General features: G+C 46.0%; 1 protein-coding gene across 1 annotated transcript in view; it reads right to left on the bottom strand.

The window, feature by feature from the left end:
- The window catches only part of GALNT18 (polypeptide N-acetylgalactosaminyltransferase 18), a 352,886-nt gene that overhangs the window by 34,224 nt on the left and 290,965 nt on the right, over positions 1-27,697 (bottom strand). The window contains exons 8-9 of the mRNA XM_055548627.1: positions 22,198-22,335; positions 16,709-16,804 (exon numbers count right to left, since the gene is read on the bottom strand). Coding sequence (XP_055404602.1) covers positions 16,709-16,804; positions 22,198-22,335 — 234 coding nt within the window. The remainder of the gene's footprint in view (positions 1-16,708; positions 16,805-22,197; positions 22,336-27,697) is intronic.

Here is a 27,697-nt window from a genome sequence, read left to right as displayed (position 1 = left end):
CCAGGCAAGAATATTGGAGTGGGTTGCCATGCCCCCCTCTAGGGGAATTTCCTGACCCACAGATGGAACCGGCATCTCCTGTGACTCCTGCATTGCAGGTGGATTCTTTACTGCTCAGCCACCCGGGAGGCCGGCCAGGGTGAAACTTGCCACCCCAGAAACCCCCAGGGGGATTGAGAAGGTGCATATTGATTGGTCCATACTGTGGTCATCACTTAAAAGGCTTAAATTTTCCATGAATTTAGTCATTTCTGTATCCAACACAAATTTGTTAAGCACCTATAATGCCCCAGACAAACATGACTGTTTTCTGAGTAGCCCAGGATGTTCCAAGGAGCTAAAGATACTGCAGAGACATAAATGTGTTTTGTAGCTCAATTCTACAAGAATTAAGACCAGCGGGTCCTTTTTCCTACAGAAGAAAGGTATGAAATTTTCCTTTTAAGCATGTCCTTCACCCAAGTCATCCCCACTCCCACACATGTTCCCGCATTTCAGAATGTATTTTTGAGCAAGGAAAAAAATAAAGCTGTTTTGGTGATAGATTTAGAGAGCCCAGCTCTGCTGAAATTCCCAGTGTATTAACACAGTGCTAACCTCAGGGACTCCGCTAAAACTCGACACTGGCAGGACTAATGTACAGCAGTGAATAGATTTCAAGAAAAGCAGCTGGGACAAAGGCAGTGCGGGGACAATGGAGGTAGCTGGGAAAAGCAAATAGAAGACTCCATTTCGGCCCATGATACATTCTGAACACGTCTACTTAGAAACTTTCTTGAAACAGACAAGCATGTTCTTAAGCTTTCCTGATGTAAACACAATTCAAACATCCCCCCTCAATGCCACCAGCCGTTTTCAAGTCCCCACGACTATTTCTTACACTCCTTTGTCACATTCTTAGCGAGGGGGTGGTACGACCTCCTCCAGGGGACCCCTGGGAATGCTCGGGAGATGATTTGGTCCCACGCTGACACTCATGATAGTCAGGGTGCAGGGATGCTAAACATCCTGCATTGAGGAGGATAGTCCCATGCAGTGAAGAACTGCCTCAGCCAAAATGCCACTACCATCCTAATAAAAAGCAGCAGGGCAGGAGGGGGCAGCCCACTTCTTGATGGCTAGTGCTTTGTGCAAAGGGCAGTGAGAACTCATATAGACTATGTGGAAAACTCCCCACTCCCTGCTCCAAATGGATGAAAGAAAGAGGGAGTGCCCTTTAAAAGGTGTGGACTGTACCTGTGCTGTTCAGGAGTAGTCTCTCTCCCGATATGGAATGCCTGCAACTTAGATGTTGTCGTTGGCTTAATGTTCTGATCCTGGGCTCTCCTCAGTGCAGTTGTGCAAAACCAGCTTGAGTGGGGGAGTGAGTTATAGAAAGCTCTGGGGGTGGGATGTGTGTGTAAGTACAGCCCTGCCAATAGGGCAACCCTTAGAGTCTGAGCAGAGAAGGCAATGGCACCCAACTCCAGTACTCTTGCCTGGAAAATCCCATGGATGGAGGAGCCTGGTGGGCTGCAGTCCATGGGGTCACTGAGAGTCAGACATGACTGAGCGACTTGACTTTCACTTTCATGCATTGGAGAAGGAGATGGCAACCCACTCCAGTGTTCTTGCCTGGAGAATCCCAGGGACGGGGGAGCCTGGTAGGCTGCCGTCCATGGGGTCACACAGAGTCAGACACGACTGAAGTGACTTAGCAGTAGAGTCTGAGAGTCTTTCTCGCTGGGGGTTGGGTCAAATGGAAAGGCAGCTGATAACTGGGTGACTTGAATGTGTCACCTGATTGCCTTGACCCTGGTTTCTCTCCTGTACACATAGAGTAATAGCAGCACCTCCTTCCCAGGGCTCTTGGGGATTTCAACAGAGATTATACACACAGAGCATTTAGAAAAATGCCTAGAAACAGTAAACAATAAATGTAGGCTGTTATTAGCATTATCTTTATTTAGACTAGCAAGTTCCTCAAACTGTTGAGAGATTGCCCCAACCAGAACAAGAAGCCACATTACTCAGCCCAGTTCTGTGCCAGGCTTGGTGCCAGACACACAAGAATTTGTTACTTAACTCCAAGTACCCACCCGCATTTTCTTGATCAGGAAGCTGAGGCTCAGGGAAGCACAGTGACTTGTCAGTGAACACAGAACCAAGTCCTTGGAGGCTGGTTCAGTGACCCATCTGCAAGGCCCAAGGCCTGGGAGGCAAAGCCCTCTAAGAGTGGTGGGCTGGTGGTGGGCAGGAGGCTCAGACCCTGGGTAGTGAGCCGGAACTGGTCTCCTCATTGTTGACCCACTGTGGGGCCTCTGATGACCGCTGTTTCCCAGTCTGTGGGAGATTAATAAAAGGGACACAGAATTTGCTGTTTACAACTCTAATTGTGGAGTTTGGACATGAAGTGAAGAACATATCATGTGAAATGAATAAGTCAAGTGGCTCCCGCTGAAGCTGGGGGAGCAGCCCGTGCTAAGTTGCTTCAGTCCTGTCTGTCTCTTTGCAACCCTGTGGACTGTAGCCTGCCAGGCTTCTCTGTCCAAGGAATTTTCCAGGCAAGAATACTGGAGTGGGTTGCTCTGCCTTCCTCCAGGGGATCTTCCTGACCCAGGGATTGACCCACGCCTCTTACACCTCCTGCCTTGGCAGATGGGTTCTTTACCACTAGACTGCCTGGGAGGCCAGGGAGCAGCCCAGGGTTCAGCATCGCTCGCGGGAGGAGGAGGCCACCACTTTGGCACTGACATCTGGGCAGCAGACCCGTCTGTCTGCGGTCTCCCTGTGCGCCTGCACCACACACCAAGCACACACGTCCGGGCCACAGCTCCGCTCCGTGTGTCACTACTGAATGGGAAATGGCAGTGCGGTGCTTTCCTAAAGCAGGGTGGGGCCAGCTCCAGGCAGATGCTCACAGGCGGGCCCAGTGGGTGTCAGTGATGGAGACGGAGCCCTGTGATGGTCCCTGAGGCCACGCCCTGTGGAGGAGCCAGATCTGGGAGGCAGTGCTGCGAGAGAAACAACAGGGGGGTCTGCCTGCTCCTCCCACCCTCGAGTGTTCCCCTTCTGCTCACATGGAGAGGCTGCCCTTGGGTGTGACATAATCACACCAACCATCATGTCCTAGGCACTGGGCTAGGGGCTGTCACATATGGGCCATCAGAACCCTCAGGCCCATTTAGTGAAGCCCCTGTTCAGGGGTTACAACTGGCATTAGAAAGATGGAGTCACCAGCCACAATCACACATGTGCTGTGGGAAGTATCGGGCCTAGATCCCAGCCTCGCCTGACCCCAAGTTTGTGAAGGTACAATCACACTGCCCTGAGTCCTCTGGTGCAAACGCTATCCCCTCAAACAAGTGGCCTGCACCATGCATGGGGGAGTGCTGAGGGATGGCTGCCTGTAGAGTGTGCAGAAAGTGGGTTGTCCCAGGGCCAGGCGTTGCATCACCCCAGAGGCCTCACTCACCCTGTATTCCATAGAAATGGTGGCCCCTGGAATCATGTGTGGCTATAGCGTAGAGACCGATAGAGAGCCACTTTATAACCCAGTGATTCCATTCCTGAGTATTTATCCAAACAATCCAAAACCACTAATTAGAAAAGGTACGTGGCACCCCAGTGTTTGTAGCAGCACTATCTACAATTGCCAAGATGTGGGAGCAAGCTAAGTGTCCATCAACAGATGAATGGATAGAGAAGATGTGGTACTAGATACAATGGAACACTACTCAGCCAGGAAAAAGAACAAAACTTGCCATTTGCGGTGACGTGGATGGACTTGGAGTGAGATAAGTCAGACAGAGAAAGACAAATATGGTATGATATCACTTATATGTGGAATCTAAAAAATAATGCAAGCCAGTGAGTATAACAAAAAAGGAACATACTCACAGATATAAAGAACAGAGAAGTGGTTACCAGTGGAGAGAGAGGCAAGGCAAGGGTGGGAACTAATAGGTACCTACTAGAAGCAATGGCACCCCACTCCAGTACTCTTGCCTGGAAAATCCCATGGAAGGAGGAGCCTGGTGGGCTGCAGTCCATGGGGTCACTGAGGGTCGGACACAACCGAGCAACTTCACTTTCACTTTTCACTTTCATGCATTGGAGAAGGAAATGGCAGCCCACTCCAGTGTTCTTGCCTGGAGAATCCCAGGGACAGGGGAGCCTGGTGGGCTGCCGTCTATGGGGTCACACAGAGTCGGACACGACTGAGGTGACTTAGCAGCAGCATTAGGCACATCATAAGCTACAAGGATATATTTTACAACATTGGGAATATAACCAATTTTGTAACAACTGTAAATGGACTTGTTGTTTGGTTACTAAGCTGTGCCCTACTCTTTGTGACCCCATGGAGTATATCTGGCCAGGTGCCTCTGTCCATGGGATTTCCAGGCAAGAATACTGGAATGGGTTGCCATTTCCTTCTCCAGGGGATCTTCCTGACCTAGGGATCAAACCCATGTCTCCTGCACTGGCAGGCGGATTCTTTACCACTGAGCCACCAGGGAAGCCGAATAAATGAAGTATAATCTTTAAAACTGTGAATCACTATTTGCACACCTGTAACATATAATATTGTATAGTAATTATACTTCAATTAAAACAAACAAAAAAAGAATTATAAAGGATTCAACCTGCTAACAAGCTAACCTAATGGATGTTGGTAGAAAACATGACTTCTGGGTCAGGAACAAAGGACCATTATCCTCTGTATCTTACCACAGTCCATTTCTACTTTACTGAAAGAGTTAACAATTTACAGAATTTTTATTAATAAAAACATGATCAAATTAGTATTTGGAAGCTCTAAGGATTGTATTGTAAAATAAAATATTAAATGCAGAAGATGTCTTAAGAAATGAAGGGACCCTGTGTGGATTAGTCCCTGAACAACGCAGACTTGGAGGTGGCCAGCTAGAGCTTCAGGCCTGGGTGAGGCTCCTCCCAGACTGTAATTGAGTCAGGACCCTGTACTAACAGTCCTCAGCTGACACCTGGGCGATACAACCACACACGAGGAGCCAATAAACAAACTCAGGGAAGGTTTTCAAAACCTTACAACAACTTGACGCCTGGCATTCTTATTTATTTATAGATAAAAATTGTAGAGAAGTGAAGAAGTCCGCCAAAGTTCGCAGAGAAGTGGCTGGCGATTTAAATTCTCAGCCCACGAAATAAAACTTTTGAACTGTCTCTGAGATGTTACTTGAAAGTTCTGGGGATGCAAACACAGTCCAAGAAAGACCTCTAACACCCGACGCGTTGGTCTTGGGAGCATTGCCAACCAGGCCAGGGGTGATGGCTTTATTATGACCTCGTGTGGGAATGGCAGTTTCTAGAGAGTGATTAGCAGACAAATAAGCTAATCCTTTCTCTCATTTCTCTCTCTCTCTCTCTGCCTGTGTGTGTACATGTACAGAGAGCCAAGTGAGAAAAAAATGAAGAAATTCTAAAAATTCCCAAAAGCGAAGGAAACAAATTCCATGTACAATTCCACACTTCTCTTAAACACATTACCTGATCTAACATGAAATTCATCTCCAGGATAATCTAATCTTTATACCTTGAGTCAAAAACACTTCCTGAAGCATAAATGTGACAGCTTCGGCATTTCAAAAATTTTAGAAGGAATTAAAGTCCCTTTCATCTTCCTTCTTCTACAGAATTTGCTTTCCTATAGAAAAAGCACCTACCCCTCCCCACTCCACTCCCATCCCCACTGCCCCGCCGGGTGTCTTTCACAGGCTAGAAGATTCAGGCAGAAAGAGTGGGAAAGGCCCTCAGAACCTGTCTTGACCCATTTCTCCTCTGATGGCCTAATGAGAAAGTGGTTTGGGGCCATAGGTTGCATCATATGAATGGTAATTATCCAAGTGCCCACCTCTTTCTCCAGACCAGGGCTCTTCCAGGTCAGAGACCTGGGTAACGCTGTCTCTGCCTCTCACAGTTCTTGGCCTGACATAATACTCAATGCAAGTTTGTTGAATGAGCAAATGAATATATGAGTGAATGAATGAGTGAGTGACTGAATGAATAGAGCCTGTGGGGAGATCCCACTGCTGTATTTCTCCCAGCAGAAGAAATTTTCCAGGCTGTTACACTAATTAGGGCTAATATTCTCAGTTATTTTGAGGATTGCTTGAAATTTGCTCCTAATTTAAAAAAAAAAATGGTTACGTTTACTCATTAACCACTTAGCATGCTTCCCAGCAGCTTCACTTCACTAATTTGATTAGTTACACTAGGCTTTCTCCTACCCAGGGCCTTCTCTGAGACCCAGGAATATCACAACGCTAACAGAGTGAACTTTTCAAACATTTAAACAGAACTTCTCAAAGGGCTGAACCCAGATGTGAACATGGCCCCTCTGCCTCACCCAAGCTGCCTGTGGGTCCCTGATGTCTTTGAGACCCACTGGGCTCCACAGGGAGTAGCTGTTCTATAGCACCACTCCTATTACTAGACCACATTTGCTCTTCAAGGGAAATGAAACTTCCCAAAATGTGAGGACTTCCTAAAAGACAACCCAGCCTGTGTCTGATGAATGAATGAACAAAACTGGAGGAGAAAATGGAAGTCAAAATACAGGCATCCTTCCCAGCCCTGTCTGGGCCAGTAACTCATAGTGTGACCCAGGCAGGAAGTTCACATTCCCAGATGCCATTTTCTTGTTTTCTTATTTGTCAGAGGAGGAACTGATTTAGAAGATACCTAAGTTTGTGTGGTAGAGACAAGGCTTCCCGGGCACCCAGAAAACCCTGACTTCCCACGTCCTTTGTTTGAGGCAGGGCCATGTGATAATTCTGGTTAATTGAATGTGAGGTGATGTGAGGCCCTTTTCATCTGAGGCACGGAAGTCAGGTTACCAGTCACATTCTTTCTTTTTAGGGATGCTGGGGGTTGAACTGTGTACCTCAAAAATTCATATGTTGAAGTCTTAACATCTAGTACCTGAGAATGTGACCTTATTTGGAAATACAGTTAGCTGCAGATATAATTATAAATTAGGATGAGAGTGGAGTGGGAGGGCCCCTAATCCAATATGACTGGCATCCTCATAAAACGGGGGAATGTGGACGCAGACAAGCACTCGAGGAGAACACCATGTGATGGGGAATTTCACTGCCACAAGCCAAGAAACTACAGAAACTGAGGAGAGAGGCCTGGAGTAGGTGCTTCCCAGGTGCCTTCAGAGAGAGCACGGCCCTGCCGACACCTCAGGCTCACACTTCTAGCCTTCAGAACCGTGAGACGATAAATTTCCATTCTCTAAGCCACCCAGTTTGGGCTTCTTTTTACAGCTGCCCTAGGAAATAATTGGGGGAAAGACCATGTGCTTAGGCTATGAATCCACAAAGGTTTCTGAGTCACTAATGGCCTGGACAGTCACCCCACCTTTAGCCAACATTGTGAAAAGGCTAAGAGAAATACTAAAACCTGGGAATAAGGCAAAAGGGAAGGGAGGTGATCTATCCATTCAGTATCATACTGGAGCATTGTCTAACAAGCCCACCCAAGAGTATGTAATTTTCCAAGAGAATATACCCATGTTTGACTTTGTTATTAACCTTTTGATTAGTACTCAGACACACTAACTTCTAGACTTCTGTCTGGGTTGAAAAGATCACATCATAGGCTATGATTTTATTTCTGTGTAGGGCGTTAACTACTTTTGGATCGAATTCACAATCTTATTCTAACACTCTTCTTTAGAAAATGCCCACAGACATTGAGTTCCTCAAATGCTTTCAGTACCTGCTTGCTGCTTCCCTTATTAATGAGCTAAATATGTTTTTATTACATGTTCATTTTAATTTAAGAGTCATGTTTTCCTTTTTTTTTTAAATTGATTAGTTAATGCTAGTGTGATTTGGGATTGATTATTACATGGTTGATACCGGTTCTTTCTGAGAACCTGTATTTTTAAAACCCCAAATGGAAAAACTTAGAAATTTGGATGAAGAAAAGAAGGAAGGGAAGTTCACCTTCAAGTCAGCAGGATGAACTTAGCCAGCCCGAGATCCTGCCTTCTTTCCCTCTTCCTCCTTCACCATTATATTCAAAAACTCTGTGTCCTTATAATTTTGGAAGTTTCATACCCCTCTTGAATCTGTTCCTCTCCGGGCTACACAATTCCCTTTCTTAAGGACATGGTCTTTGCCAATCTGGTAATAATTATCCAATATTTAGCAAGCAATGGCTGTGTACCGGGTCTGTTGTCTAAGTGTTTCGTGTGCATCAATTTATTGTTTGTTTGATTCTTAAAATTAATGTTTATTTAATTCTTAAAACAACCCTAAAGTGTAGATACTACTATAATCTCTACTTTTTAGGTTGTGAAATTGACACAGAGAAGTTTTGACAGGGAACTGGGTTAGTAAGTGCTAAGGCTGGGATCTGAACCCAGGTAGTCTGGTTCTTGACCACTATATACCTCGTCATTTGCCTTCTAACATTTTTATGCTTCCTGTCAAGTGTGATGCTCAGGAAGGAATATATGGGGTTTCATAACAGAGGCCAGCAAGACTGTCACCTTGGGTAGGTCTCTGTTCCCCAGATAACAATGTGAGATGTCACACCCCTCTGCTGGAGTTGTGCAGTGCACAACCTGCACGATGCATACGGCAGTCCTGCCTGTGAACTTCCTTGGGTTCTCCTTGACCTCTGTGGCCATGGTACCAAGAGATTTGCTGAGAACTGTTAGTAAGAGGGGAAATGCTCCTAGAAATGCATGTTGAGCATTTTATTTGGACCAAGCCTAGGAGATTCGGAGTATCCCAGAGGCCTGTATCTGTTCACAGTCCCCTTCTGAGATGTACCCTGACCTTGTACTAAGGTCATCCTCCTCCTCATCTTGTCTCTTCCATGAGCCAATCAATTTCTTAAGGGTTAGTAGATGCCATTGCGAAGCCTTGAGAACCAGAGGCCCTGCCTCCTCACCATCTGCTTATCCCCTGCCCCTCAGTCAGTTCACTTCAGTCACTTAGTCATGTTCAACTCTTTGCGACCCCGTGGACTGCAGCACGACAGGTTTCCGTCCATCACCAACTCCCGGAATCTATTCAAACTCATGTCGATTAGTCGGTGATGCCATCCAATCATCTCATCCTCTGTCATCCCCTTCTCCTCCACCTTCAATCTTTCCTAGCATCAGCATCTTTTCAAATGAGTCAGTTCTTTGCATCAGGAGGCCAAAGTATTGGAGTTTCAGCTTCAGCATCGGTCCTTCCAATGAATATTCAGGACTGATTTCCTTTAGGATGGACTGGTTTGATCTCCTTGCTGTCCAAGGGACTCTTAATCGTCTTCTCCAACACCACAGTTCAAAACCATCAATTTTTAGGCACTCGGTTTTCTTTATAGTCCAACTCTCACATCCATACATGACTACTGGAAAGACCATAGCTTTGACTACACAGACCTTTGTTGGCAAAGTAATATTTCTGCTTTTTAATATGCTGTCTAGGTTGGTTATAACTTTTCTTCCAAGGAGTAAGTGTCATTTAATTTCATGGCTACAGTCACCATCTGCAGTGATTTTGGAGCCCCCCAAAATAAAATCTGTCACTGTTTCCATTGTCTCCCCATCTATTTGCCATGAAGTGATGGGATCAGATGCCATGATCTTAGTTTTTAAAATGTTGAGTTTTAAGCCAATTTTTCCACTCTCGTCTTTCACTTTAATCAAGAAGCTCTTCAGTTCTTCTTTACTTTCTGCCATAAGGGTGGTGTCATGTGCATATCTGATGACACCACTGCATATCTGTTATTGGTGTTTCTCCCTGCAATCTTGGTTCCAGCTTGTGCTTCATCCAGTTCAGCATTTTCATGATGTACTCTGCATACAAGTTAAATAAGCAGGGTGACAATATAGAGCCTTGACGTAATCCTTTCCCAATTTGGAACCAGTCTGTTGTTCCATGTCCAGTTCTAACTGTTGCTTCTTGACCTGCATACAAATTTCTCTGGAGGTAGGTAAGGTGGTATGGTATTCCCATCTCTTGAAGAATATTCCACAGTTTGTTGTGATCCACACAGTCAAAGACTTTGGCATAGTCAATAAAGCAGAAGTAAATGCTTTTCTGGAGCTCTCTTGCTTTTTCGATGATTCAATGGATGTTGGCAATTTGATCTCTGGTTGGGCTTCCTTGGTGGCTCAGAGGATAAAGCATCTGCCTGCAATGCGGGAGACCTGGGTTTGACCCCTGGGTTGGGAAGATCCCCAAGAGAAGGAAATGGCAACCCACTCCAGTATTCTTTCCTGGAGCATCTCATGGATGGAGGAGCCTGGTAGGCTACAGTCCACAGGGTTGCAAAGAGTCAGACACAACTGAGTGACTTCACTTTCTTTCCTCTGCCTTTTCTAAACCCAGCTTGAACATCTGGAAGTTCACAGTTCACGTACTGTTAAAGCTTAGCTTGAAGAATTTTGAGCATTCCTTTGCTAGCAAGTGAGATGAGTGCAATTGTGCGGTAGCCTGAGCATTCTTTGGCTTTGCCTTTCTTTGTGATTGGGATGAAAACTGACCTTTTCCAGTCCCGTGGCCACTGCTGAGTTTTCCAAATTTGCTGGCATATTAAGTGCAGCACTTTCACAGCATTATCTTTTAGGATTTGAAATTGCTCAACTGGAATTCCATCACCTCCACTAGCTTTGTTCGTAATGATGCTTCCTAAGGCCCCCTTGACTTCTCATTCTAGGATGTCTGGCTTTAGGTGAGTGATCACAACATTGTGATTATCTGGGTCATGAAGACCTTTTTTGTACAGTTCTTCTGTGTATTCTTGTCACCTCTTCTTAATATCTTGTGCTTATGTTAGGTCCATACAAGTTTCTGTCCTTTACTGTGCCCATCTTTGCATGAAATGTTCCCTTATCTCTAATTTTCTTGAAGAGATCTCTAGTCTTTCCCATTCTGTTGTTTTCCTCTATTTCTTTGCATTGATCACTGAGGAAGGCTTTCTTATCTCTCCTTGCTATTCTTTGGAACTCTGCATTCAAATGGGTATACCTTTCCTTTTTCTCTTTTGCCTTTCATTTCTCTTCTTTACACAGCTCTTTGTAAGGCCTACTCAGACAACCATTTTGTCTTTTTGCATTTCTTTTTCGTGGGGATGGTCTTGATCACTGCCTCCTATACAATGTCATGAACCTCCATCCATAGTTCTCCGGGCACTCTGTCTATCAGATCTAATCCCTTGAATCTATTTGTCATTTCCACTGTATAATGGTAAGGGATTTGATTTAGGTCATACCTGAATGGTCTAGTAGTTTTCCCTAATTTCTTCAATTTAAGTCTCAATTTGGCAATAAGGAGTTCATGATCTGAGCCACAGTCATCTCCCGATCTTGTTTTTGCTGACTGTATAGAACTTCTCCATCTTTGGCTACAAAGAATATAATCAATCTGATTTCAGTATTGACCATCTGGTGATGTCCATGTGTAGAGTCTTCTCTTGTGTTGTTGGAAGAGGGTGTTTGCTATGACCAGGGCCTGCACCTAATGGATGCAGTCCACCCTAATGGATGGATGAACACCTGCCAAGGATACACAGCCCATCTCCAGGATGACCCAGTTCTCCCCAGCTCTCCCAACTCATTGGGAAGGCCAGACTCAACAAATTCCTGCCACAGCAGAGTCCCTACACCTCCCTGTTCTTGGAAATGTGTGTGATTTGAGGCTGGTCTGAAGCCTCCTTACCTCTGGGTATTGACAGCTGCGTACCTCAAGCCTGGTAGGAGAGGGCAGCTGGGCCCCAGTGTTCATGTACAGACCAGTTACAGGAAGGTTCTGAGGGGGATGGGAGGGGACCCAAGTTTTTAAGGCCTGCTGAAGCTCCACAACAAAAAGCTGATTTACAAAGCATCAAGGCAAGGCAGCTCCAAGTATTCCTGGCAAGCACAGCACAAGCTCACAACATCCTAGGCAACTGGATTTCAGAACAAAAGAATTCAAGGTAAGCAGATTGGCAGAGCTGGCAGAGCTGGGCCTGGAGATGGCCAGTCCAACTTCCTCACTGGCAGATAAGAATACACACCCAGACAAAACTAATCAATCGCACTAGAGATGAAAATTGTCATTCCCTGGACTTCCCTGGTGTTTCAGATGGTAAAGAATCTGCCCACAATGTGGGAGACTTGGGTTCAATCCCTGAATTGGGAAGATCCCCTGGAGAAGGAAGTAGCAACCCACTCCAGTATTCTTGCCTGGAGAATCCCATGGGCAGAGAAATCTGGAGGGGTACAGTCCATGGGTTCACAAAGATTTGGACACGACTAAGCGACTAACACATAGCATTGGATGGAGGTATTGCCCAAAAGGCAGAATGAGGAAGCCCACTAGGATGACGGGTTTGATGTAGGTGGTGCCTGTACAGTGTTTATGAATGTGGAAACTCACGGAACTGTATACTTAAGATGTGTATGCTGCTGCTGCTGCTCAGTCGCTTCAGTCGTGTCCGACTCTGTGCAACCCCATAGATGGCAGACCACCAGGCTCCCCTGTCCCTGGGATTCTCCAGGCAAGAACACTGGAGTGGGTTGCCATTTCCTTCTCCAATTAAGATGTGTATACCTTAGTGTAAAAGCATACCTCAGTAAAAGAATAAAACAAAATAAGACCCAGAGAGGGTTAGGATGATTGCAAATGTGTGCCAAGACCAAGCCTCAGGCTTCCTGATGCCCCATTCACTGTCCTCACCCCTACCCCACTGCATTTTTGCTACTATAGCAAAATGATCTCAGAGCCTATGGGTCAGCTCTGACCAAGGTTGGAGCCCATAGCACATGACACCTGAGGTCAAGGAAAGTCAGTCCAGTGTGAGCTGGGGTTAGAAACTGGAGGGTATTTATACTGAGCAAGGCTCAATGATCAGTAATAATAATAATATCATCATAGCAATAGTAATAGCTAAACATTTATTAAGCCCTTACTATATGCTAGGCATTATTTTAAATGTATTAAATCCTTACAACATTGTTCTTTACGGTATACACCATTATTAATCCATATTTTACAGGTGAAAGAAATAGGCCCACATTTAAAACCCTGTCCAAAGGTTCACAACTGGGAAGTTTCAAAGCTGCCATTTGGACTCAGGCAATCTGGCTCCAGAATCCATGCTCCTTACAGCAAAGACTGCCCCATGCTGAATCACCTGCAGCTGGCAGACTCGGCTTGAACAGGCACCTGTCATCCCACAGAGGAAACGTCTGACACGTGGCCAGAGATGCAGACGAGCATCGACACCACACGTTTCCACCTAGATTCGTTAAAAGTGAGTTCACCTATTGCGTCTTGGATCATACGTATTACAACCCAGAGAGGGAATTTACACAAAGATGGAACTACTACGACCTTGGCCATCTTGGCCCACACTCAGGAACAACTGAAACTCAGGTGCCTGACTGTATTAACAATCAGAGAAATGCAAATTAAAACTACAACGTGATAGCACTATACAACCACCACAATATCTTGAAGTTTAGAAAGACAGATAATACGGAATACTGTCAAGGATGGGCAAGAATTACAGCTCTCATATATGGCTGGTGGGGTAAAAATGAACACAACTACTTAGGAAAACTGTTTGACAGTGTATGAGATGGCTCTGGCTGCCGTAACAAAATGCCACAGACTGGGTGGCTTAGAGGAAGATGGAACTACCTATGACCTTGTTTATTTTTTTTGCACAGTTTTGGAGTTGGGAAGTCTAAGATCAAGGTTTTGGCCTGTTCAGTTTCTGGTGAGAGTTTCTGGTGCAAATGGCCACCTTCTTGCTGTGTCCTCACATGGCAGAGAGTGACGGAGTGTTCTGATGGCTCTTCTTATAAGGACGCTATCCCCATAAAATCAGTGTTGCACTTTATGACCTTATTTAACCTGATTACTTCCTTACTCCGCATATAGACAGGCATAGCACTTCAACACGTGAATTTTGGAGTGACACAGTTTCAGTCTATAGCATTCTGCTCTTGGCTCCCCAAATTAATTTCCTTCTTTCATGCAATGTACATTCACTTCATCCCAACAGCCTTGAACGTCTTAAATCATTCCAGCATTGACTCTAAAGTCAAGATATCATCTACATCAGATATGTGTGAGACTCAAGGTATGATTCGTTCTGAGGCAGAATTTCTCTCTAGCTAAGAACCTGTGAAATCAGACAAGTTATGCACTTTCAAAACATGATGGTGGGACAGGCATAGGATAGGTGATCACATTCCAAAAGGGAGAAACTGGAAGGAAGAAAGAAGTGATGGGTCACAAGCAAGCCCAAAACCCAGAAAGGCAAAATTGCACTGGATCTTAAGGCTCAGGAAAAGTCACCTTTGTCTGGATACTCTGCCCTGCAGGCCCACTGGGGTGGCAGCACACCCCTCACTGCTCTGCGGGCGCCTGCCCCTTTGGCTCTCTGGAGTGGCCCTGCTTACTGTCCAAGTTGCTTAGTGTCCAAGCTGCTTACTGCATTGGTCCCACCCCACTGGCTTGGGGCAGGGTCATCCTGGCCCACTGAAACCAGAGTGGCAGGCCCATCCTTTGAGTGAACAGCCTTACCCTGGAGCCAGTGGTAGGAGTAAGGACTTGTGCCCTGATGATCTCTAAATCACCTTCAGTATGCTTTGTCCCTTTTCTTGTGGAACAGTACATGTTAACAATTGAATAGCTTTATGGTCCCATCTTACAGAATCCAAGAAGTCCAATAGCGTTCCTTTGTCTTTCCCTGATTTACCTTTACTTCAAACTGGTAGTGTCCCTGCTGGTATAACCCCTTCTCTATTGATGCCTTCTGCTGTGAGATGGTTGATTAAGTCCAAGAGCCCCCACCCTTTATCTCTTAATCAAATGATTGCTCAGTAGCACTTTTGGTATTCTCTCCAAATCAACCTTTCTCATTTTTTGTAATGTGGATAGGCTGAGAATTTCCCAGACCTTCACATTAAGGTTAAACGAGGTCATGAGGGCAGAGCTCTGATGCAATAGGATTAGTGTCCTTTTAAGAAAGAGACTCCAGAGAGCTTGCTCATTCTTTCCCCCTTGCCACACAAGGACACGGTGAGAAGGTGACTATCTGCAAGCTAGAAAAAGAGAGACCAGCTCAGCTGGCACTTTGATCTTGGACTTTCAACCTTAGAACTGTGAGCAAATACATTTCTATTGTTTAAGCTATCTGGTTTCTGGCATTTTGTTATAGCAGCCCTAGCAGACTAATAGAGGCAGTGTCTACTAAAAGTGATCATACGTCAACACTATGACTCAGTGATTCGACTTCTGGGTTTAAATCCAGAAGAAATGAGTACATACGCACACCAAAAGACATGGACAAGAATGTCCATAGCAGTAGTATTTGTAATATTCCCAACCTGGCAGTAGCCCAACTGTCCGTCAACAGTAGAACATACAGTAAATACGGCATGTTCATAAAATGGAATATGACATGGTAGGAAAAAAATGAGCAAATTACAACTATATATAACTGCATGGACACACTTTACAGAAATAATGATAAAGGAAAGATTCCAAAATGTGAAAGCATATACCCTATGAAACTATTTACATAAGGCTCAAAGCAAAACTGTGGTTTTTTTTTTTTTTTTTTTTGACTTGGGTGCTGTTCCACAGGTGTGTTTGCTCTGAAAGTTCATTACTCTGTACACTTATAATTTGTCTATTTTCTGCATATATGTTATATGCCAACAAAAAGTTTGCATAAAAGTAGTCACTCATTAAAAATGTTATACCATTCTAATAATGGAGAATGAGTTGATATGCTGTGTGGTGTGAGGATAATGTGATCTGCTGACTGTGACTGACCAATCAATGATGTCACAGCAGCTCGGCCCACAAAAAGGACCAGGGGGTAGAGATCACAGTGGGCAATTTCTGGAAAGTCTTGGGATAGTACACTAGGGACACATCATGGTATCCTTCAGTTGTATAACCTTCTGTTTAGGCAGGTAACAGCTCTTTAAAACACTTAACTTCAACTGCACAAACACATGTATCCTCTATACTAAAGTATCTTTTAAAAATCTTTTCATACTTCTGAAGGTAAGATAAGTAAACTCTGAAAATGCCAAGTCATAATGGGTCAGTCCATGGTGTCCTTGGTCATTGATTGTCCATTGTACTTTGTTGAATAAATCATTTTTCTTGCCAGTGTCTCAATGTCCTCTTTGGATATCTGAAGCCTAGGCTATGAATGGAGAATTTTAGGGGGATAACTTACTTTTCTGGTAGCTTCCCTTCATTCTCTGCTAGAAGGTCAGAAGACCTAGAAAGGATCTCATGGCTATAAATTTTGGTCCCAGCTACGATGGACCAAAGGGCAGAACCTGAGGCACTCTGAAGAGATTCTGAGATGGCAGGGAGTCTAGGGGAGACTTAGGGCTCCCTCCAGCCAGGGAAAGGCATGGCTGCCAGAGCCAAGACTGTAACCTGTGACAGTCTCCCCAGCAGAGGCAGGTGTCTCTCTTTAGAGATGTATCACCTTCCTTGTGCCCACCCTAGGGGATCCTGGCATCCCAGCCTCTGCTCCTTTAGACTCCTTCCAGACATATAAGTATGACTCTCTTTTTTTCTCATGAGGATACTTTCTAATGAAAAGCCCCCAAGGTCCATGGGCCCAGAGTAGCCATGACAGAGTTGAGCTTCTCTTTTCCCACCAGACACACACATGCACACACCCAGCACGGGGATCTCAGAACACTCACCTGGGGTGTCATCCCGTGGCAGATGTACACAATAGGAACATTTTCTGTCTCTGGACCCTGATCAAGACACAAATCACTCTTCAGGGAGTTCTGCAACTGAACACCAGAGGAGAGGCAGTCACACACAAGAAACAGAGAAATAAAAGCGTTAAATCAGGAGAAACAAGCATTCCACTGAGACAGGCTCCGCTTCCATAGTCAACTCTGCTTTCAGTCAACCCTGAATACTATAGAAATCAACAAGTACCAACTAATACCAAGAAACCAACAGTGTTGGCCTTGCATTAAAGGTGCTGAAGGCAGAGCAGCCTCCTCTGAAGGACAAGACCTTGGACGCTGTTAAACAGCAAGCTGGATTTTGGGAGCTGAGAGGGTCTAGGTAAAAATATGACATACACGCACACACACAAGGTGGTACTACACTTCTCATCCTCTCCTTTTGCACAAGGGTGGCATAATGGCCAACAGAAGTCCCTGGATAGAAGACTTTGTGCTTGAGGGTTGGGGGAGGTGAGGAACATGTCAGCTGTTTGGGGGCCTGGGATGTCCCCTGGGATCAGGCCTTCTCTGTCTCCTCCAGATCCAGCGGTGACTGGCCATGCCCCAGTGGGGACCCAGCTGATGAAGTTTCCCTAGAGTGGAAGGAAGGTCTGGTGGGTGAATAAGAGAGAAGGGGACCAGAGAGGGAATAGGAGAGGGGAGAGGTGTCTCTTATCCTCACCTACAAACACATGCCAATCAACAGTACAAAAGTCCTATGAACCAATATCTTAGCACATCTAGGTAGGAAAGCTGATAGTCAACGTCCCCTTCTGGCTTAGCCCACTCTCAGCCCTTGGAAAGGGCAGCTTGTTGTTCATGTGGGCCTGCTTACATGCTGAGGAGACCAGGGCAGGCACTAACTCTTAGTTTAGAATGAATGGACAATTCTCTTTCTTTCCTCCTCTCTCCCCATCCTTCTCTTTCTGGAATGTGACAATCTCATCATCCTCTTATTCTGCCCTAGGAATCCTGATGAGAGACCAAACACTGTGCTCAGTGGGTGCTGGCCTCTCAGATTGTGGGGCCATTTAGATCGGGCATGGAGATCTGTTGGGCTTGTGCAAGCAGAGAAATCCAGCTGTGATGAAGTGGGGATGAAGCAGGAGGCAGATGGATTTAGAGACAAGAGATGATCCTGCCCCCACTGTGGTTTTTGTGGCTTCCCAGCATGAGTGCCTGGGTCCAGCTGTACTTCAGTTCCTGGGCCTGTAAGACAGCTTATGGTATCTTTACCCACCTAAACTGAAGCCAGCTTACATAGCTCTTCTTAGTGATCAAAGCATTTTATTTACAACTGGAGGCTGGAGATGGGGATCCAGGGGAGACCAGGGCAATGGGCCACAGGTGGGTCATCTATCTGGGGAGGGCCAGAGGCAGACAGCGGCTAAGTTTTTGTAGTCTTCATGGATGCGGTAGGAGTGCAGTGAACCCAATTAAGGAGTGTGAAGCCCAACAGATAACTGGAGGCCCACACTTGATCTATGAACATCCTGTTCTTGACAGGGGACAAAGAACAGAGTCAAATTCTTTTCTTTTGAGCTCCCTTTCCCTTACTGGGTGATAGCAGCTCAATCTCAAACTTGGAGTTTAGAGGTTCTGAAGAAATATGAACATGTGTCAGCTCCCTAGGCAGGGCCCCAGAAGCATCCATGCAGCACAAAATCCTCTATCATAAACCAACTACCTGACTGACCTGTGTGGGAGGAGTATATGCAAATATACCCCAGACTCCTCCCATGGCCCACAGAGGGTTGTCTGTCACATCTGAAGCTGTGATCCATTAGTGAGACCTGCATAAAGTTCCAGAAAGCCCTGGTGTCAGACATGGCTCTCCTGTGGGCCCCCAAAGCTGGCCTCTGAATGAGGGTGGGTGGTGACTTTTGATAAAGTCCTCTTTGATTCTGTGTCATCCATCCCCCATTAAGCAGATTTTCTGTTGAGGAAGTTGGGAGAGAAGCTGAGATGAAATCCTGGCTCCAGTTGTTTGGTCTTGGGCAAAGCAACATAACTCCTTGTCTGTTTCCTTCTGTCTCTCAAATACGGACAATTATATTGCCAACCTCATACGTCTGTGGATTAACTGAAATAATCTCTGCAAGTGCTTAGTACAGGGCCTGACAAATAGCAAAAGTGCGATAATTGTTAGGTGCTGTTATTACTGCTATAACTCTCCTGAAAGCCATTCAGGGAAGTTAGTGTTTATGACTGCATCTATGTGCCAGGTTCCAGGTGAAGGGCTTCCATGCTTTATCCCACCTAATCCTCAAAATTACTCAGCCAGATTGGTAATATTAACTCTCTTAAGGGTGCAGGAAGTTATGTTGTAGCAAGCAGCTCTGCCTCACCTCTCGGTCTGTAATGCTGTTCCCACTGCATGGGCCCTCTGCTTTGGCCTTCTCTTTCCCCTGACTAAGCCCTCCTCCTCCCGTGGTTCTTAGCCTCTCTGTCACTCTGGAAGCCTTTCCTGACCCACATCTGGGTGTGAGGCCACCATACCTCCATTTCTCTGAGCGCAGCACTTACACACTGTATTCTTGTCACTTCTCTACTTGCCTGGCTCCTCTATCAGTCACCAGACTAGGTCTCAGGCTTTCTCACTGCCTGTGACACAGGACAGCCCTGGCACATATTAGACAGTAAGTACATATGGGATGAACGAATGAAGAAAATGAGTAATGAATGAATGGCCTCATAGTTGGAAAAATGGCAGAGCTGGAGTCTGTCTCCAAAGCCCAAGCTCTTTCCATCATCAAATGGTGACAATCCCAAGGCTGTGAAAAATGTCCCATGAAGTGATATGACTAACCTTTAAGGTTTTACAAACTGCCAGGGTTACACAGTGATTAAGTAGCAAAGCTAACTTTCAGAAGCAGGCATGTCTGTTTCTGGATGCTACTCCATCTCTCCTGTCAGCACCAGAGCTGGGATTATTCAAAACCATGCTGTCTCCCAGGCCTGAAGCTCAGTAATCCTGGAGGAGGCCCATGCCCACACTGCAAGGCCCATGATCCTTCTGCCTGCCAGAGGCATCAATGAGACCTTTTACTAGATTAATGGTCTGGGTTATACAGACTTGACAGTGGCCTGAGAGTTCCGGGAGGTTATTTGACCTGAGCAATGAAGTTTAGGCATGAGTTGGAAGGGGAAAAAAATCCCTTCACTGAGAAGACATCTGGTCTCTCCACTTCAGAATAAAAGTAATCACCAGGAAGAAAGATTCAGCTCCACAAATTGTCTTGCTCTTGTACTGCATTCTGCCTCAACCATCGTCAGCTTACAGCCCTCATTGAGTTCATTATGCTCCTGGACAAGCAAGTGTCTCTGCTCATGTAAGAGCGCAGCCCATGGAGGAGGCAGGAGAGAGGGGCTCCAGCTGAGCCCTGAACAGTAGCCGGCAAATGCACACGCGCAGGGTCATAGACGTCCGCCAGTCCCAGGAATGGCTGACAGAGCTCAGCCCTCTGGGGTGGTGGGAGGAGGGGTTTTCAGCATGACAGAGTGAAAACAGCCCCCACTGTGGACTCAGCCAGATCTAGATCACAACATGGATATGCCACTTACTATTTGACCAATCAAAGGTTTCTGGGTGTGATCTGGGTGAGGGGTCTACATGGTAAACGTGCTATCTGTGCTCCTAAGATGCGACTCTTTCGCTTACACGACCAGAATGTCTTGGGCCCAGACCCAGGATCGCAATGGCTGCGTGCAAGCACCTCCACTGTTATGCCTCTCTGGCTGAGTTTGGCGAATACTTTTAGCTACAGCTAATAGCTTGGTGAGACCATGAATCCAGAAGCTTGCCTTGGCTCTCAGAGGCCTGGGCCAACAGCTTTCTCCGGAGCCGCAGCAGCAAGTCTGTCCTGTTTTGGTCCAAGAGTAACCAGGCAGCACACATAACGTGCTGGGGACAGCGTATCAGCCGTGTCCTCAGGACGGTTCTGGGGGGCTGGATGGGGCGGATGGGCACCTCGCAGTCCAGTGTGCTTCCACTGCGAAGGCGGGCCCTGGGGCCTCAGGTAACAGCTGAGCAGCGCCAGCTGATGAGTTTCCTGACATCTGAATTATACCAGCCTGAGAAGGGGAGACACAAGAGGCTACTGGGCGGTTCTCTCAGGACATGTCAGCCACAACACGGGGACTCTCATGGGAAGGCACGACCCCCTCCGATAGTCAGGCCTCCGGGGACAACAGAGGCCCTGCGGTGGGGGGTTGGGGGGGGGTAGAAAGGGGCAGTTCCTGGGACCCTGGCTCTGTCTCCTTTAAAATCCTAGGATGTGAGCGTTGGCAGGCCCGTGGGAACACTGAAGCCGGCCCTTCAGCAGAATTCTTCCTCTCTAGGCTGAGGCTGTGCCCATTAAGTTCCTGCTGAGGCAGGCCTTGAACTCAGTTCTGGCCACAGGCCATCAGAGGAAGAATTCTTCCTTCAAGTTTTCATCCTGGAATATCTAAAAGGCCTGAGGGGACACTCCAAAGGGAGGAGAGGGAGTGATATCAGAAGCTGACGTGCTAGACTCAGTTTCACTCAGGTTGACGGCCTGTGTGAACATTGGCAGTCACTGTACTTCTTTCTTTCCCCATCTGTGACACACCAGGGGCAGGGAGTGAGCCTAGTAACCCCAGGGGATAGTTATGAGGGTAATTTTGAGGGCTTAACTGTCATAGAGAATCTTCATGTGTTCACTCAGCAAAAACCAGAACAGATATCCAAAAATCAATCAGGTATTTAAAATACCTTAAGAGTTGTAATGTCCTCGGGATATTGGAAGCACGGGGAGAGTTTATCATCTTCAAAGTATTTTAACCTCAGACACAAAGTACATTTCTATATCGGAGACTTTCTTCTACCCACGAGGAGAGCATTATTTTACCCCACTTAACATATGAAGAAACTAAGACCCATAGACATTAAGATGCTTGCCCAGGAAGTGGCTGGGTCAAGATTGGAACCAGGTCCATGTGGATCCAAACCCGCTGCTCTGCCTCTCTGTCTTGCTGCCTCTGCTGGGGGAACCACCAATCAATAAGTGGTACTAAAACATCGCTGAAAATCCAATGAACTCTGGAAGGATATGTTTCCCAAATCTGCTTTCTAGGAGGCTCTGCGTGAGTGGAAGACGTAGCACCTTGGGTAAGGGAGGCATGCAGGCTGGTCGGTAGAATCTCAGGCACCCATGCTTGGGAAACAGTTGGGGTTGTCTTGCAATGTTAACCTAACTGCATGTTTTTGCTTTATTAAGTAGCATATTCATGTTTGGGGCCAGAGCTGAATTGCTTAGGATTGTAAGGAGAGACTAAGCACCTCTCTCAAGAGAATGGAGAGGTCTGGGTTATGAACATATAGGCTGCTTCACATGAAGTTCCAGAAACCAGCCTCTTGTCCACAGGTCTACCACAGGTCCCATTCGGGCAGATGTGTCTGGATGAAACCCCAAGGGTGGGCTCCTTACCACCCCGTAGGCAATGATGTCTGAGTACATCCTCATTTCTGGGTACACGCTGACCAGGTACCACCGGAAGGTCTTGCACTGCAGCTGTTTCCTCAGAGCCTTCCTTGCAGTGATGTCCCCGATGTCGATTCCTGAGTCCTGTGTGAGATGCAAACACAGAGATGCAGCCACCACCATGGTACGGCTTTCCCTGGAACCTCCCTAACCACAGTTCTGGAGACTGCCTGGTGAAGGCATTACCTGGGAACTCAACTCAGGCATTTCCCCATGTGTGCCTTGGCCCCATAACCGTCCCTGTTTGGTCTGCAAAACAGGAGATCAGCACCGATGGGGGCTGTTATCAAAGGCCATTGACAATTAAGGGACTAAATCCTTAAAAAATACTAAAGAAAAAAAGCTGTAGTCTTTGTGTAAGTAAAAGAAATGGAAGAATATAGTCTGAGTAAAGTTATCACTTTGCTGACAAATGTCTATATAGTCAAAGCTATGGTTTTTCCAGTAGTCATGTATGGATGTGAGAGCTGGACCATAAAGAAGTCTGAGTGCCAAAGAATTGATGCCTTCAAATTATGATGCTGGAGGAGACTCTTGAGAGTCCCTTGAACAGCAAGGAGATCAAGCCCGTCAATCCTAAAGGAAATCAGTCCTGAATATTCAGTGGAAGGACTGATGCTGAAGCTCCAATAGTTTGGCCACCTATGTGAAGAGCTGACTCATTGGAAAAGATCCTGATGCTGGGGAAGATTGGGGGCAGGAGAGAAGGGGGCGATGGAGGAGGAGACAGTTGGATGGCATCACTGACTCAATGGACGTGAGTTTGAGCAAGATCTGGGAGATAGTGAAGGAGAGGGAAGCCTGGGGTGCTGCAGCCCATGGGGTTGCAAAGAGTTGGACATGACTGAGTGACTGAACCAACAACACAGTTACCTCTATCTCAAGAGATAAGATGAGAGATTCTGAACTGTGTGGGGAGAGGGAGAAGAAAGGAAAAGAGTTGAAGATGGAATACTGCTAATTCTAATACTATTCCTAGTGATCAGGGCGGCTAAGGCTTACATAACACAAGGTGCCAGGCTCTGTTCCATATGAGACAGACACATATATTTTTATATTTTATTTATATTAAGTTTTTAGGATTCCATGGCAGCTCAGCTGGTAAAGAATCCACCTGCAATGCAGGAGACTTTGGTTCGATCCCTGGGTTGGGAAGATTCCCTGGAGAAGGGAATGGCTACTCACTCCAGTATTCTGGTCAGGAGAATTCCATAGTTCATGGGGTTGCCAAGAGTCAGACACGACTGAGCAACTTTCATTTTCACTTTATATTAAATTTACATATATGGTCCTATTTAAACTCATGAGGGAGCACAATATAACCTTTATTTTACAGATGCAGGAGGTTCAGTGACCTCCTGGGTGACTTGCCTAAATTCCAAAGCTAGTGAGTGATGGAGTTGAAAGTTGAACCCAATCAGCCTGGGTCTGGAGTTTGTGCTTTAAAATTTCCAGGGCATTTGCAGGAGCCTGACCTTCTGCCTGCTTAGACCAAGTCCTTGTGGAAGAAGCAGAGCCCCTCTCTCTAAGCCTGGGGTGGAGGGGTGCTTAGCACAGACAGTACTATGTCCCTCATTTCCCAGGTGTACCAAAGACGTGGCCCTGAACCACTGAGGTGCAGCAGGCAAGGAGCAGTCACAGAGACAAGGGTTTGTCCTTGAGTGTGAGCGAGAGAACCCCTCACATTTCTTGTGGTCCCAGGAAGCCCTGGGACCTGCACCCCAGCTGTTGAACAGGGCACAAAATCAGCTGAGAAAGAGCTGATGTCACAGCAGAAGATGGAGAGGGGTCCCTCCAGCTGGGGATCAGATGGAGACAGGTGACATCTCAGAGGATGACACCATGGAGCCAGGGACCAGACGGGGCAAGTGTCATCTCATGAGATACCAGCCCAAAGCAGAGACAGGAGGATGGGGAAGCACAGGTCTCTCCCTCTGACACTGTGGTCCATGGGCTGCCAGTGTGACTCCACCTGGTTCTACCATCAATTCTGGGATCAAGTTAGTGGGGTTGGGAAAATAATGAAATTGACAGTTTAACTCTGAAATGTTTGGGAAAAACCACAAAGATAGTTGCTGCATGTATCTGGACATGATCAGAACACATTCTTAATATCAGACAATGGGGGCTTGAGTCAAAACAAAAATAAATATACAAGAAATACATTTATTTTTGTCTACCGAAGTTGAGGTCATGTAAAAATTTGAACTTGCTACAGCCTGAAGGTTTAAGTTCTGGAATCCCAGGGTGCAATTTCAGTGAGGTTATGCCCTTTGAGCATTTCCTGATAACCTCTTCTGTGATTGGTCTGCCCCCCAGCTCCTGCCCAGAGCCTTCCCAGCAACTTCTGCTTGTTATTTCTCTGCTGGACCCCCGCTCCCTGATGATCAGGAAACGTGTCCTGCTGATCTCTGTGCCCCTAGTCTAGCACCGCACCTGAGCTCTACTGATGAGACTGAGTTGAAAAAATATGTATGAAACAATGAACACAGCAACTGATGATAAATGTATCCTGCTCAATCCTCTGTTACGTATTAACTTAAAGACATCTCTTAAGTACTAACTCTTTAAATTTCTCTGTACTTTACCCTTACATCACAAAGCTATTTGCCCGGACCCAGGCCATCCCACTTAATGCTATATGTGATGACAAACGAACACTGTCTCAGCTTTTACAGAAAGCCACTAGAAGAATCTGTCTCAGGAAGACCTCTGTGTTTTCCTAAAAAATTTAGGTTCCCATGGGAAAACTTCCTTTCTATATTCAGGATCAAGGGAGAGTTTGTCTCTCTACTTATAACCTAATCAAAAGTGGGAGAGAGACAATACATCACGAGCACACTCTACTTTAACTTCTAAGAGACTCAAGAAATAGAGTTTTGCTCAGCTTCTGTGTCTGGATATCATGTCCCTTTCCCCTTCCTGTTTATTAATTGACTTTTGCCTTCCCATTTTAATGGTTCAGCACATCTGTACTGTGCTGTTCGCTGTAAATTGCATCAAACTCTATTTCAGAGCAGGAGGCAGAAATTGGGAAATAAGCAAACTTCCTCAGAGAAGGTCACCTTGACCCTTATTACTAGAAAACAATACATGTATCTTCCCTTTTTGCCAAATCGTTAATGTAGAGGGTTGAACAGTGTCCACCCAGAAGCTCTGAAGGGGACCTTGTTTGGGAAAAGGGTCTTTGTGGATATAATTAATTAGAGATGTTGAGATGATTCTGGATTTAGGATGATCCTAAATCTCTATGAGAGAAAGGAGAGGAAACATGGAGACAGAAGCATGGAATGAAAAGACACATCTACAAGCCAAGGAACCCCGAGAGCCCCCCATAAGCTGGAAAAGGCCAGGAAGGATCCTCCCCCAGGGCCTTTGGAGGGAGCACGGCCCTGGCAGTCCCTTGAGTGTGGGCTTCTGACCTCCAAAACCATCAGAGAACACATTTCTGTTGTTTTAAGCCACCCAGTTTGTGATCATTTGTTTCAGCAGTCCTGGGACACTAATATACTTAACCACAAAAAAAGCTGTCCAGTGTTCCTGCCTGCGTGTGCAGCCACACACAAAATTCCTTGTAGCCAAACCTCAAGAATGGTTGCTGCCTAAAAACCATGGTGAGTCATCCTTGGCACTCAGCCTGTCTTCAGGCAAGAGGAAGCAGGGGCGAGTCTAGAGTTTTCGAATCCTGTGTAAGGAAATATTGATGCTTTGCTGCAGACTGACTTTCTGTTTGCTGATACGCAAACCGACTTTCAAGTAAAGTAGAGGAAGCAAGAGTGGAAGGCTCCTCTGATCTTCCAAAAGCTTGGGACGGCACGTGGTAAGGGAGTGGCTGAGAGAGCTGGTTCTCTTCAGTGCACGGCCAGGAAAGAACTCCGCACAGAGGGCAGCAAGGGAGGATGATTGCCCAACAAGGGCACACTGAAGCACCGGTGAGAATGCAGAAGGTGCAGGTGATGACACTGACAAGAATTTACACGTCTCTAATGCATCTATTTCTGCTTTATTGACTATGCCAAAGCTTTTGACTGTGTGGATCACAATAAACTGTGGAAAATTCTGAAAGAGATGGGAATACCAGACCACCTGATCTGCCTCTTGAGAAATTTGTATGCAGGTCAGGAAGCAACAGTTAGAACTGGACATGGAACAACAGACTGGTTCTAAATAGGAAAAGGAGTACGTCAAGGCTGTATATTGTCACCCTGTTTATTTAACTTATATGCAGAGTACATCATGAGAAACGCTGGGCTGGAAGAAACACAAGCTGGAGTCAAGATTGCTGGGAGAAATATCAATAACCTCACATATGCAGATGATACCACCCTTATGGCAGAAAGTGAAGAGGAACTTAAAAGCCTCTTGATGAAAGTGAAAGAGGAGAGTGAAAAAGTTGCTTAAAGCTCAACATTCAGAAAATGAAGATCATGGCATCTGGTCCCATCACTTCATGGGAAATAGATGGGGAAACAGTGGAAACAGTGTCAGACTTTATTTTTCTGGGCTCCAAAATCACTGCAGATGGTGACTGCAGCCATGAAATTAAAAGACACTTACTCCTTGGAAGGAAAGTTATGACCAACCTAGATGGCATATTCAAAAGCAGAGACATTACTTTGCCAATAAAGGTTCGTCTAGTCAAGGCTATGGTTTTTCCTGTGGACATGTATGGATGTGAGAGTTGGACTGTGAAGAAGGCTGAGTGCTGATGAATTGATGCTTTTAAACTGTGGTGTTGGAGAAGACTCTTGAGAGTCCCTTGGACTGCAAGGAGATCCAGCCAGTCCATTCTGAAGGAGATCAGCCCTGGGATTTCTTTGGAAGGAATGATGCTAAAGCTGAAACTCCAGTACTTTGGCCACCTCATGCGAACAGCTGACTCATTGGAACAGACTCTGATGGTGGGAGGGATTGGGGGCAGGAGGAGAAGGGGACGACAGAGGATGAGATGGCTGGATGGCATCACCAACTCGATGGACATGAATTTGAGTGAACTCCGGGAGTTGGTGATGGACAGGGAGGCCTGGTGTGCTGTGATTCATGGGGTCGCAAAGAGTTGGACACGAATGAGCGACTGATCTGATCTGATCTGAATGCTTTCTATTGGCCAAGCACTGATCAAAGTCTTTCCACATATTAACTTATTTAATTCTCCAAGCAGCCAACTAGGCAGAGTTGAAGGGTTCCAGCTCTGCCTTTGTAGACAGAAGCTTAAGTAAATTGGGAGCAGATGTGCCTGGGACTGAGCAGAAGGTATTGTGATGCTGCCACATCAAGGACAGCTGGGGAAAGTCCTGGGGAAAACACAGAGGGATGCAGAACCCATAATTCCTTCCCTTGCTTTCTTTTTCAACTCATCTTTACTGAGTGCCTAGACTGTGTCAGGCACTGTTCTAAGCATCATGAACACAAACAGGAAGAAGTCACATTCTGTCTGAAAGGAGAC

This window comes from Bubalus kerabau, chromosome 15 (genome assembly GCF_029407905.1).
Source record: "Bubalus kerabau isolate K-KA32 ecotype Philippines breed swamp buffalo chromosome 15, PCC_UOA_SB_1v2, whole genome shotgun sequence".
Classification (NCBI taxonomy): Eukaryota; Metazoa; Chordata; class Mammalia; order Artiodactyla; family Bovidae; genus Bubalus; species Bubalus kerabau.
Note: the sequence above shows the minus strand (reverse complement) of the source record. Positions and strands in the feature narration are given on the sequence as shown.